Source organism: Pseudopodoces humilis, chromosome 20 (genome assembly GCF_049639895.1).
Source record: "Pseudopodoces humilis isolate 2021_Gansu_Grassland_sample_001 chromosome 20, ASM4963989v1, whole genome shotgun sequence".
In the NCBI taxonomy this organism is placed as follows: domain Eukaryota; kingdom Metazoa; phylum Chordata; class Aves; order Passeriformes; family Paridae; genus Pseudopodoces; species Pseudopodoces humilis.
In genome coordinates this window covers 12,679,081-12,691,471 of record NC_142219.1, presented here as the reverse complement: position 1 = coordinate 12,691,471, position 12,391 = coordinate 12,679,081, and the positions used below count along the sequence as shown (strand labels likewise).

Here is a 12,391-nt window from a genome sequence, read left to right as displayed (position 1 = left end):
CGTTTGCTGCTCCTCATTCCCTGTTCCTCCTCTGGGCCACCACCCTCCCCCTGGGCCAGACTCCCCTGGGACATCTCCATCCCGATGATCTCTCCTGGCCCATCTCCCTCCCGGGGCAAACCCTGCCCTGGTTCTCCTCCTTCAAGCTCCCAGATGATCTCTTTCCATGCTCCTCCTTCCCTGGACCTCCTGCCCTTGGACACCTCCTGCCTTGGACAACTTCCCCTGGATCACCGCCCCTCCTGCCCCTCAAACCACCCTCCCTGTTCCATCTCTTCCCCTCAGCAACTTCTCCCCCAGATCCTTCTCCTTCCCTGCATCACCACTTCCCTGGTTTCCCTCTACTTTGGGCAACCTCCTCCTTTGAGCAACACTCCCTGGATTTTCTCCTTCCTCTGCCACCTTCCAGGATCCCTCCCCATCCTCCTTGGAGGATGCCCAAGCTGTGTCCATGTCCCCTCTCACACCCAGATCTCCTCCAGGACCTGCAGCCCTGGGGAGCCAGAGACCATCTGAGCACCACGGCTTTTAAAACTCCCGAATCCAAGTTTTATTTCCATGTAGGAGAAGAGGGATCACTCACAATATATTATTGTTCAAAAAGAAAATACATTCAACAGCATTTACAGTGGAATGACATTAAAATCCTCGAGGAGGAACAGAAGGACCAGGAGATGGTGCTCTGGTTAAGTGCTGCTGACAAGATGATTTCTGGGAGATGGAGCAATTTTTTCCATTAGCCTAAAATCCGGGGGATTTCTGGGTTGGGGTGCTCCTGGTGCTCCCCCCGCTGTGCAGGGTCAGTGATGGGCATTCCCAGACGGACACAGAGGGGGGCACAGCACAGGGGACCCCTCAGGACCAGCACTTAGGGAGCAAAATCCCACTCCCTGCTCTGCTCTGCCCGGGAACACCCCAATCCAGCTTGGGAACAGCCTGTGCTGGAGCTTCTCCCTGCTCCAAGCTCCCGGGTGACGCTTGCATTGACACAGCAAAAAGGAAAATAAGGCATTCTGAAGAGCTCCATCACGGCCCCGGCCCAGGCCTCGCGTGGGACAAATCCCCCGGGACACTTCGGGGCTGCCACAAGGAGGCAGCGGCATCAGGGATCAGTGGGAGCATCCTCCCTCTCCCAGGCAGGACACCTGGGGCCGGGGCACAGGCAGCTCTCCACAGGCCGAATCCCAGACTGGGTCATTTAAGATCGGCTTTCCCGAGCCAGGGCAAAGCTCCAGGAAGGAGGGAACATTCCGGAGCAGCAACTCTCGGGACACTGGGAAGCAGCTTGGAGCAGCCCACTCCCAGGAATCCCCAGTGCCACTCCTCAGACCACAGACTCATCGTTTCCAGGTGGGAATGTCTCTGGAACACCCTTTCCATGCTACAGGATCCAGCTTTGGAGCTTCCCTGCAATGGGAATCATTCCACCACCACCCGAGCTCGGGGATGAGCCAAGGGGAATCGTACTTGTGCTGTAAAAACTCAGACAGACACTTCTGTCTTCATCATTTTTCATCTATTGTGTACCATAGAAATTTAAGCAAAATAATTTTTTATATATATATTTTATATATATATGTATAAATTAGAAGCAAATAAATAAGATTCAAGGGTGCAGTGGGGGCTGCCCCGCACCACGGTCCAGGGCCGTGGGGACTGTACATTGTGGGGATCACAGGGATGGAAGTGCTGGAAGCTGATCAGGAGACTGATGGATGAGGAACCTGATTGCATAAGTGTCCCGTGTGCAGCCTGGATATTCCAGTTACCATTGCCTCAAGGTTCGTTATTGCTAATTAACTTCCACGTGGGTGTGACGGCCCGGCCCGGGGCGGCCCCGGAGGCAGGGTCAGTGTGATATGATGGAGGGTGGGAGAAGGAGACAGCAAAAATGGGATCCAGCAGGGCCAGTGCAGATCTCCAGGTGCTCCTGCTACTCCCTGGCCCAGCAGATCCCGTGTTTGGGGTGCTGCCACCTCCTGCTTCCCCTCGGTGCTCCTGATCCTCACCTGTCACCAGCAGAGCTCGTTCCACTTCTCCCGGTGCATCCAGGGCCAGGCAGGGCGATGGCAGCCAGGAGGGGTGAGGGGACAAGGGGTTCCCTGCCCTGCCAAACTGGAACTGCTGCAGGGAGAGGCCAGGACGAGGGAGGAGAGGAACAGGAGCCGGGAGCAGGAGCTGGGATGCAGGGACCCTCCAGCCTCAGCCTGTGCCCAGGCCTGTCTGGCTGAACAGGGTGGGAGATGCAGGACCGAGGCTCCATCCCAGCGGGATCACAGCATCTCTCCCCTCCTCTCCCACCCAACATCAGGCACAGCTCAGCAGGAGACACCGATGGAAAAGCCAGCATGGAGAGCCAGCCCCCGTGTGCAGGGATATGGAGCAGGGACACGGAGCCAGAAGCATCTCTGGGATAAAAACTCTTGACTGCACCAGCCTGGCACTCCCAGCCTCGCTGAGGCCATTTCTCCCTTCGGATGTGGTCGCAGGAAAACCAAAGCAAACTTCACTCAAACCACTCCCACATGATAAAGACAGGCCCAAGCTTTGCCTGAACACATCAGACTGTGGGGAACCTCCAAAGCTCTTGAAAAAAAACAAAAACCACATCAAAAACCCCAAAGTCACCAGCTGAAATATCCTACTGGGTGTTACTGGGATGACTGGGCACTGTGGAACCACCAAGAGCCTCTGGGATCAAGCTCCTGGGGACAGTTTTCCAAGCAGAGTTGTTCGTGTCCGTCTTTGAAGGAAACCTGAACCAGGAGCAGGATTTGTTTTTATAAAAAAATAATTCCATAAAGTCCACACAGAAATGGGGTCCAAAAAACAAAAAAAGAAAAAAAAAATGGCAAAGAGAAGAGTTCACACAAGCACAGCATTCCCACACCCCAGGCATCTTTGGAAGTCGACGTCTCGGCCGCCGGAGCCAAGGCGCTGGAGGATATAGGCAGCAACTCCTGACAGCAACAAACATCCTAAACCCAACCCAGCTCCACGTGTCCTCACTCCTGAGCAGTCACTGGAAAAGCCATCATTATAAAAAAAAAAATCAAATCAAAACAAAAAAACCCAACAAAACCCAAAACAAACAAAAAAAAATTTAAAAAAAAAAAAAGGATGCTATTTATTAGTGCATAAAAAAATAGGTTTGGAATCCGTGTTTGGATCTCTGTGTGTATTGACTGTGTCGGCCCGGCAGGACGCTGCCGGCGTGTCCCGGCTGTCCCTCGGGCTGTGCTGCTGTCCCAGGAGCACTGGGGGGCTCAGAAGATGTCGGGGCAGGCGCTCCAGTCCTGCTTGTCCTTGGCCTCCCAGTAGCCGCCCTTGTAGACACAGATCAGCTCCCCGGTGACGGCGTCCACCTTGCGCTCGAACCACAGCGGGGTGTACCCCTCGTAGTCCTTCCCTGGCCAGGCAGGACGGGGGTCAGGGGGGCTCCTCCACCCGGAACCCCGCGATCCCACAGCTGCCCCAAGTGCCAGGACTGGCTTTGCTGCTCCCTGAGCTCCCAGACTGGTTTGAGCCCAGCCCTGAGGGTCACAAGGGCCAGGGGAGGACTGGTCCCCAGGGGGACAAAGTCACTGCTGGGACATCATGGCCAGGGACAGGGTGACCAGCAAGGCAAAGCGGCCAACAGCCCTCCCTGCCAGAGCCCACCGCCCCAAAACCCCAACCAGCCCCACAAGTGCCCCAAACCCACCCACAGGAGTCCCCAAAGCCGCCCTCCCACTGCAGGGTCTGTCCTCCACAACCCTCCCCCAGCAACGGCAGCGCGGTCCCTGCATCCTGAACCATCCTGAACCATCCTGAACCATCCTGAACCATCCTGAACCATCCCTCACCTTCCTCCAGGGCCTCCACGGCCTCGGCCTCCCTGCGCCGGCGCACGGCTCTCTGCTTCTCCTCCAGCCTCTGCTTCTCCACGTTGGCCTCATCCCAGCGGCCGCTCTCCATCAGCCGCTGGTCGGGGCGCAGCCGGCTGTCCGTGGGCGCCACGCGCTCCTCGGGCTCGTTCAGCGTCAGCGCCAGCTCCGAGAAGAAATACATGTTCTCTGCATTTTCCCTGAATCCAGAGAGCCTGGTCAGGCTGGGGGCTGGGGGATTCCTCAGGCACAGCCCCCCAGCCCCACTGATCCACTCTCGCTGTGCTGGCCCTGCTGGTGCACCTCCAGTGCTGGGGCAGCTCTGGGTCCCTCCTGACAAGAGAGCCCTGGAGGGGCTGCAGCGTGTCCAGGGCAGGGAACGGAGCTGGGGAAGGGGCTGGAGCCCCAGGAGCGGCTGAGGGAGCTGGGAAAGGGGCTCAGCCTGGAGCAAAGGAGGCTCAGGGGGCCCTTCTGGCTCTGCACAACTCCCTGCCAGGAGGGGACAGCCGGGGAGGGTCAGGCTCTGCTCCCAGGCAACAAGGGATGGAATGAGAGGAAATGGCCTCATGTTGCACCACAGCACCTTTAGATTAAATATGAGGGGAAAATCCCTCCTGGAAAGGGTGGTCAGGCATTGGAACAGGCTGCCCAGGGCAGTGGTGGAGCCCCAGGGACTGGCTTTGCTGCTCCCTGAGCTCCCAGACTGGTTTGAGCCCAGCCCTGAGGGTCACAAGGGCCAGGGGAGGACTGGTCCCCAGGGGGACAAAGTCACTGCTGGGACATCATGGCCAGGGACAGGGTGACCAGCAAGGCAAAGCAGCCAACAGCCCTCCCTGCCAGAGCCCACCGCCCCAAAACCCCAACCAGCCCCACAAGTGCCCCAAACCCACCCACAGGAGTCCCCAGAGCCATCCTCCCCTTGCAGGGACCTATTCTCCCACCTCAGAAAAAGCCACTCAGCCCCACACATCCTCAGGCCTGGGCACGTGAGCCTCCCATTCCACAGGGCTCTGAGAAATCCCACCCCCATCCCTGTCCTGCTGCTCCATCCCACCCCCAGGGGACTCACGGCAGCGGGTACTTCCTCCACAGGACCTTTGGGGACAGTGTCTGGTAGACAGTTTTCTGCTTGCCCTCAGTGCTGGTGCTGCCATGGCTGCTGTGGACAATCTTGGAGCACTCCATCTTCTCATCCCACGTGCCAGACATGACGTAGTGGGCTTTGCCATCGGCGTCGCTCACCACCCCCGTCACCTGGCAGGGGGATACGGCTCTGGTGGCATTTGGGAACGTCCAGATGGACACCACAGCCTCCAGATGCCCAGCTGGACGTGGTGCTGTGTCTCCTGGGACATCCCAGGTAGGTGCCCAACCCACCAAGCCCCTCCCAGGCCTCAGTGCTGCAGCTCCAGCACATCAGAGCCAAGCCATGGCACGTGGAGGTGCCACCCAGCCCTCCCTGGTGACACATGTCAGAGGTGCCTGACCAGCCCCTCAGCCCTGTGCTGGGGCTCATCCCAGTGGTACTGGGAGCCTGGAAGAGCCAGGTCTGACCCTTGAAGGAGCAGAGTCCCTGCTGGATACTCACCTTGCGGGGGACATCCCTGGAGAAGTAGCTGTAGGGGGTAAATTTCAGCTGGCATTTATCTTTGGACTTATGGTTAACAATCTCTATTTCACCAGACTGGATAAAAGACAGAAAGAATCACAGCAGGGAGAGACAGAGGAGACATTAGTTGTAGTGCAGGTACCAGGGGCTGTCCTACACAGCCACCCCCACCACACCTGCAGGCCTTGGGGAAGGCTCCAGGAGGCCTCTCCCATCCCTGCAGGGAAGCACAGCTTCCCATCGTGGCAGGAGCACGTGCCCCAGGAGGGCAACGCTCCTCCAGCCCCCCAGAGCCAGGCAGAACTGTCCCCTCAGCCACCTGGTCGATCCAGAGCTTGCCCACGATGATGTTGTGCACAGTGGAGGTGACTTTCCTCCAGACGTAGTGATTCCCGCTGGAGTGGAACTCCAGGTGGATGGCGCCTGTGGAGAGAGGAATGATCTGAGCTCAGCAGGGCCAGATGTTCTCCAGAGCCCACCACCTCCCCAGCCCTGTGCTCATCCTCAGAGCCATCCCTCTCCCTGCATCCCCCAGCCTGGTCTGGCTCTGGATTCATCCCTCCCAGGCTGCTCCAGGAAGGGAGGGTACAACTCCTGCCAGGCCCTCTGCCCAAAGCACGTCAGAAATGTGCTGCCTGGTTGATTAAGGCACTGGCACCACTGTGGGAATGCTGCCCAGCCCAGGGACAGGCAAAAGGAAAATAAAATGCTGGAAGGAGGCAGCTTATTGCACTTGACTGGCAGAGAGAGGGTTAAAACAGGCAGCAAGTTAACTTCAAATATCATGGAAGGAAAAATCAATTTCTGGGCAAAGCAAAGGAGCCTTTGCAGCTGGCATCACTTCCACTTCCAGGGCAGACGTTATTGTTGGATCATTGGATCAGGAGCACAAATCTGGGCTCCTTAATTGCTTGGGGTGGAATTCACTGAGCCCTAGGTGAACCCAGGAAATTCCTAAAGGCTAAGGAAGCAGTTTCTTTAACTGCTGGGTTTTGCATGAGCAAGGCCTATCAATCCCAGTTAATTCCAGAATCCATCACCTACCCAGTGGCATGATGGAGAGGTATTTGCCCCTGAACTTGCTGGCGATGGTGATCTCCTGCCACAACGTCCACCCTCGCCTGGAGTACACGTGGTGGGCAGCTGCTGGGGGGTGGTGGCTCACCTGGGGACAGGACACAGCCCATGAGAGCCCAGCTGAGTGCCTGGAGCAGCTCCACACCAGCCCAGCACTAAGGATACTCCAGGCTCTGCATAACCCAGTCTCCTCCTGGCCATCAGGGGGGTCCCCATGCAGTGCCCTGGCAGCAAATGCAGACACACCAGGATCCTGCCAGGATTTGCTAAGGCTCATTTCAAAGCATGATCCATGAAATCTTCACTTGAGCAACCACTGCTGAGAGATGCTGTTGTTTCCTGACCCCAGAACATGGCCCTGCTTTCCTGGGATCCTGGCTGAGAAACACGGATGTGCTGGCACCCCAGTAATCCCAGAGGAACAGCAGCTGGGAAATCCCAGAGGACACAGGCTCACAAGGTGTCCAAAACACACAGCAAGACTTTGGCTTTTCCCTCCCACACACACCAGGCTGGAAAAGCCGACACAGCATCCTAAACCCCGAGAGTGACTTGTTAGAGGATGGTGCTCACAAGCCCTGCCCTGGAAAAGCTGCCCAAAACAAAGGTGGGAGCAGGAAGGTCCCAGGCAGAGGGATCTGTCCTCAGGCAGGCTCTCAGCTCGTGGCACAGCCTGGCACAGGCACCCACGGATGCCCAGAGCTCTGGGATGATTTATTTCCCTGCTGTAATTACAGGCTGAGCGCCCCGAGCTCTGGATTACACACACGGGCAGGCCAAGGCCTCGCCATTAAATCCCAGTCACCAGCAGCAGGAAATCCTATTTGGATAACTGGATTTCAGGCACTGGATTATCACTGCTTGGCTGGGCGTGTTGGCAGGCTGAGCAGCACAGCCAGCATCCAAGGAAAATTCAGAGCAGTGGGAAAGGCAGCTGGAATTGGTCAGGAATAGCAAATCTGGGTACAAACAGAGGAAAACTGGGACCAGCCAGAGAAAGTAATTCTGGGCAGGTTATTTATTTGGGAGGGAACAGGGCTGGAGGAAGGAGTGTGGTGAAAAGTGGGGGTGAAAGAATGAGAACAGGGATAACAGAGTTTGGGAATGATGTAGTCTGGGTGTCCAGCAGTACTGGACAGGCAGGATTGGGAATACTGTGGTCTAAGGTATCCAGTGCCGGGGTGTCTGAGGGATGAGGCCACCTCTGACCCTGGCAGGCAGGAGGGCTGCACCAGGGCCCACCTGCTGCAGCCACGGGCACTGGGATGGCTCCCAGGCTGGGACGGGCGATCTGGGGACGTGCAGAGCTGGGTGACATCGGGCACACAGAGCTGTGGGGTGTGGAGGCACAGCAGAGCCAGGAATTTTGGGGATTACCTGCTTCAGGACCTTCCTTGGGTCACACTTCCAGGAGACCCCACACAGCCTGTTCCCTGCCACTGCCCAGAGCAGCACGGCCTAGAGATGCAGGGTGGCATGGCATGGCATGGCATTTGACAGGAGGCTCCATCCTGCCTCAAACAAGTGCTGCACAGGTGTCTGACAAGTTTGGGCACTCACTGCCAGGGAGGGCTTTGCCCACCCCTGGGTGTCCTGCAAGGAACTGGTGGCACAGCCTGGCACTGCTACAGCAGCTGCTCCAAACCTGGGGATGAAGGGTCAAACCCACCGAGTCCAACGTGTTCCCAATGCCCCCCTTGTCACCCAGCCCAGAGCACTGAGTGCCACGTCCAGTCCTTCCTTGGACACCCCCAGGGGTGGGGACTGCACCGCCTGGGCCACATCCCACTGCTGGGAGAGGAGCCCACGGGAGGCTCAGGGAGGTGCTGGGTGCCCCCAGCAGGACAGCAGCAGCAGCAGGATGATCAGGATGATCCCACGGAGCCCCAGCCCTCACCTGCTCGCAGAGGGAGCGGAATCCCAGCTCCTCCAGGCGGTCCAGCTCGTAGGTCTCCCCCAGGAGGGGGTTGAATGGCTTTGCAGTGCGGTGGACAGTGGTGGAGTAGGAGGACACGGAGAAGGCGGCCACAAAGCACATCTGCTCCGTGGAGCTCTCGCACTTCACCGCCTTGTCCAGCAGCTCGTGGTACTCCAGGTCCTCCGTGAGCCGCTGCAGCATGGACAGGGGCTCGTTGAAGTTTACCTGCAGGGGAACAAGGCAGGGTTAAGAAAGCAGCAGAAATCCCCAAGAGGCACCACCAAGCCCAGAGGGAATATGTGCTTTGCCCCCTGATCTGTGCCAGGCAGCACCAAGGGGTGTGGTGGAGCCAACAGCCCTGTGAGATAATCAGGGATCACCCCAGGTTACCACCCTGACCCCAAAATGAGCTTCAACAACGAGATCAGCCCCCTGCTGCCTCCACCAGACACAGGACAGGGATGTGCTGCTCCCCAGCCTGCCCTCATCACCTTCACCCCTAGGCCAGGTGGCCCAACTGCCCAGAAAACCTGGAAAAGTCCCATTTTGGGGTCTCCCTGCTCCTGGGACTCGAGTCACATGACGGCACCCCTATTTTTCACACTGAAAATAATGAAATTAAAAAAAAATTGAAAGAAAGACAGAGCCTCAAAAGGTCTTCTGCCTTTTTAGTTCCAGTTCAAAACAAAGAAACATATTTTAAGAGGAGCAGATGGCTGAAGGATGGGAGAACCACTTCTGTAAGCCAAGTTAAATATTTCATAGTAGAAAAAACAAACTCCAGATTCCAGGATTTAGCTTTTTTTAGATTCTCCACTCGGGGATTTAGCCTGTAAGTGGCAGGGATCTTACAGCATCAGAGAAGGAGAGAGCTGGAAAGAAAGAGCAGCATCAAATCCACATAAAGAGCAAATCACTTGGGATAATTCTTGGGAGAAATGCAGAGAACAAAGCCAGCAGCTGCATCCTCAGAACTGCTCAGGCAACAGGGAGCAAAACCCTTCTATAGGGGAAGAAGATGAATCCACCCAAATCCCTACAACTGTTTTCCTCCTTTTCAGTGCTGCAGGTTTGTTCATTCAGAGGGAAAATCAAGGAGCTGCTTGCACAAGAGTTTTGTCAGTCCATCACATCCCCAGGAAGGGGATGGTTCTCAGAAGAGCTCAGAGAATCTCAGAAATGCTCTTAATTCATCAGGAATCTCCCCAGAGAATGTCCACATGCAGCTGAGCTTGTGGAGTGGATCCTGGTGCATCCTCTCATTTCACAGTGACTGTGGGATCCTCCAAGATTTCACAGAATCCCAGAACAGTTTGAGTGGAAGGGACATTAAATCCCATCCAGTGCCACCCCTGCCATGGCAGGGACACCTCCCACTGTCCCAGGCTGTTCCAAGCCCCAATGTCCAGCCTGGCCTTGGGCACTGCCAGGGATCCAGGGGCAGCCCCAGCTGCTCTGGGCACCCTGTGCCAGGGCCTCAGACCCTCATGGGGAACAATTCTTTCTTGTATCTAATCTAAACCTCGTCTCTTCCACACTGCCCTCAAGTTTGGACTCAAGCAGCTCCCAGGATGATTTGATTGATAGGGAAAATATAAACTTCTCTCTCCAGGCACCAGCAGCTGCTGGGATTTCACATCCTGAGCTTACTCCTGTGTCCATCACACCCTGATCTGCTGCTGCTGCAGAACTGGATGGTGCTGGGCTGTCCATCCCAGCTGGAAATAGCACAAGGAAGAGACAGTTCATCACTCAGCCAGAGCTCTGAGCTCTCACTCAGGCTCTGTTTGAAGAGACAGAACACAACCAATTCAGCATCCCAGCCTCTGGAATGAGCTCCTTGCTCTTTACCCAAGAGAGGATGGACCGTGAATGCAGCTCTGTGCAGCCCATGCGAGGGGCTGTTCCACACAGACCCCCCCAGCAAACCCTTTCTGGCCATCATGGGGAGCCTCTGCCCCCAGGGCTGAACCAGCAGCACCCAAAGTCTGCCCCAGCACCTCCTTCACCAAAAAGCTGCTCTCTGTAAGGAAAATGAGGCTCACTGAGCCCCTGAGATGGAACCCAGCCCTGCCGTGCTTGGTGCAGGTGGGACTGAGCCCTGAGTGTCCTGACCTAGATCACACCAGGGAAAACATCACCAGCAACAAGGTCCCTTCTTCATGAATCCTCAGGGATTCACAGTGTCCTGCTTCCCTCCACACCTCTGCAACAGCCGGATTTACAGAGCATACCCAGGCAATGTTCCCTCTGCTCCAGCTTGCCCAGGAGCCACAATGTGCAGCCAGTCCAGAGGAGGCCACGGAGCTGCTCCAAGGGCTGGAGCCAGGCTGGGAGAGCTGGGGGTGCTCACCTGGAGAGGAGAAGGCTCCAGGGACACCTCAGAGCCCCTTCCAGGGCCTAAAGAGGCTCCAGGAGAGCTGGAGAGGGACTGGGGACAAGGGATGGAGGGACAGGACACAGGGAATGGCTCCCAGTGCCAGAGGGCAGGGCTGGATGGGATATTGGGCAGGAATTGTTCCCTGGCAGGGTGGGCAGGCCCTGGCACAGGGTGCCCAGAGCAGCTGGGGCTGCCCCTGGATCCCTGGCAGTGCCCAAGGCCAGGCTGGACACTGGGGCTTGGAGCAGCCTGGGACAGTGGGAGGTGTCCCTGCCATGGCAGGGGTGGCACTGGATGGGCTTTGAGTTCCCACCCAAACTGCTCCACAATTCCACGATAAGCATGCAGCAGTTACAGAGGGCTCTGCCAGCACAAAATCCAGTCCCTGGTGACAATCCCTGTCCCTGCTTGGGGCTGCTGGGCCACCACAGCACCGGCAGGACCACGCAGAGCTGTAACCCAAACCCTCTGCACGGCCCAGAGCTGCCCAAACACAGCCCCTGTGCTAGCCCTGGGTGCCAGGGACACTCAGACTCACGGGCATGGGGATCTTGGAGAGCTCTTTGCCAATGCAGTTCTTCATGATGCTCCAGAGGTTAAGGCTGTAGTTGGGTTTGTCGGGAATGCGAGTCCGTCTCCTTTTCCTCGGCAGGAGATCTTTGCCCATGGACTCATTGTAGCTGCTTTGATTTGAACTCTCAAAGACCTGTGGAAGCAACACAAGGAACTCAGGTTTAAGCTGGACCCAACCAGACCCAGCAGCTCCCAGGAACAGCAAGCACAGCCCAGGAGACACCTGAGGAGCATTGCTGGAAGCCTGCTCTCCAGGGAAACATGGGTACAATTGTCCCCCAACGCTCTCCTGCTTCCCTCAGGAGAATGTTTAGGACGCTGACGACTGCTGATATCTGACCCCCACCCATGACTGACAGAGGAACCACCACAGAGCACCTAGACCCAGATGGAGGGTCCCTTCACAACCATCCCCTCTCCCCTGCTTTCACCCCACCAGGACCATCCTTCCCACTCTGCCCAGCAACTCACGCTGTCCTCCAGGTTCCAGTCCTCGGGGTGGCCCTCGCTGGCCCCGCTCAGGTTGCTGCCCGAACGCCTGCGGGAAGGAAACAGCGGCTGCTGAGCACAGGTGAGGGCAGAGCAGGGGAGAGAACACCCAGGGCTGGTGCAGCATCACCCAGAGCATCTCCCTGCACCACCCCAGGGGACTGCCAGGAAGGAAAAGGGCTGACAGAGGCTGTGCACGGCTGTTAGGAGGGGATTCTAAGGACAGGATGCTCAGGACGGGATTCTCAGCCCCAGCCTCGGTGGTACAGAGATTCTGCTTTCATCACCAAGCCCAGTGATGTGATCATGGGTCAGACCACAGGTTCCTCCAGCCCAGATGTCCATGGAGGAGTAAGAGCAGGTGACAGCAGGCAGAGGGCAGGGTTTGATGGGGTATTGGGAAGAAAATCTTCCCTGTGAGGATGGTGAGGCCCTGGCACAGGGTGCCCACAGAAGCTGAGACTGCCCATCCCTGGCAG

The 12,391-nt window shown here is 57.1% G+C and overlaps 1 protein-coding gene across 4 annotated transcripts in view; it reads right to left on the bottom strand.

Moving 5' to 3' along the window:
- Positions 1 to 542: 542 nt before the first annotated feature.
- The window catches only part of OSBP2 (oxysterol binding protein 2), a 90,869-nt gene continuing 79,020 nt past the window's right edge, over positions 543 to 12,391 (bottom strand). For all 4 annotated transcript variants that reach the window (XM_014253976.2, XM_088065093.1, XM_088065094.1 and 1 more), the window contains 9 exons: positions 11,895 to 11,961; positions 11,389 to 11,556; positions 8,450 to 8,695; positions 6,520 to 6,640; positions 5,795 to 5,898; positions 5,455 to 5,550; positions 4,936 to 5,120; positions 3,846 to 4,066; positions 543 to 3,409 (listed from right to left, as the gene is read on the bottom strand). In XM_014253976.2, the coding sequence (XP_014109451.2) occupies positions 3,267 to 3,409; positions 3,846 to 4,066; positions 4,936 to 5,120; positions 5,455 to 5,550; positions 5,795 to 5,898; positions 6,520 to 6,640; positions 8,450 to 8,695; positions 11,389 to 11,556; positions 11,895 to 11,961 (1,351 nt within the window). In that variant the 3' untranslated portion in view covers positions 543 to 3,266. The remainder of the gene's footprint in view (positions 3,410 to 3,845; positions 4,067 to 4,935; positions 5,121 to 5,454; positions 5,551 to 5,794; positions 5,899 to 6,519; positions 6,641 to 8,449; positions 8,696 to 11,388; positions 11,557 to 11,894; positions 11,962 to 12,391) is intronic.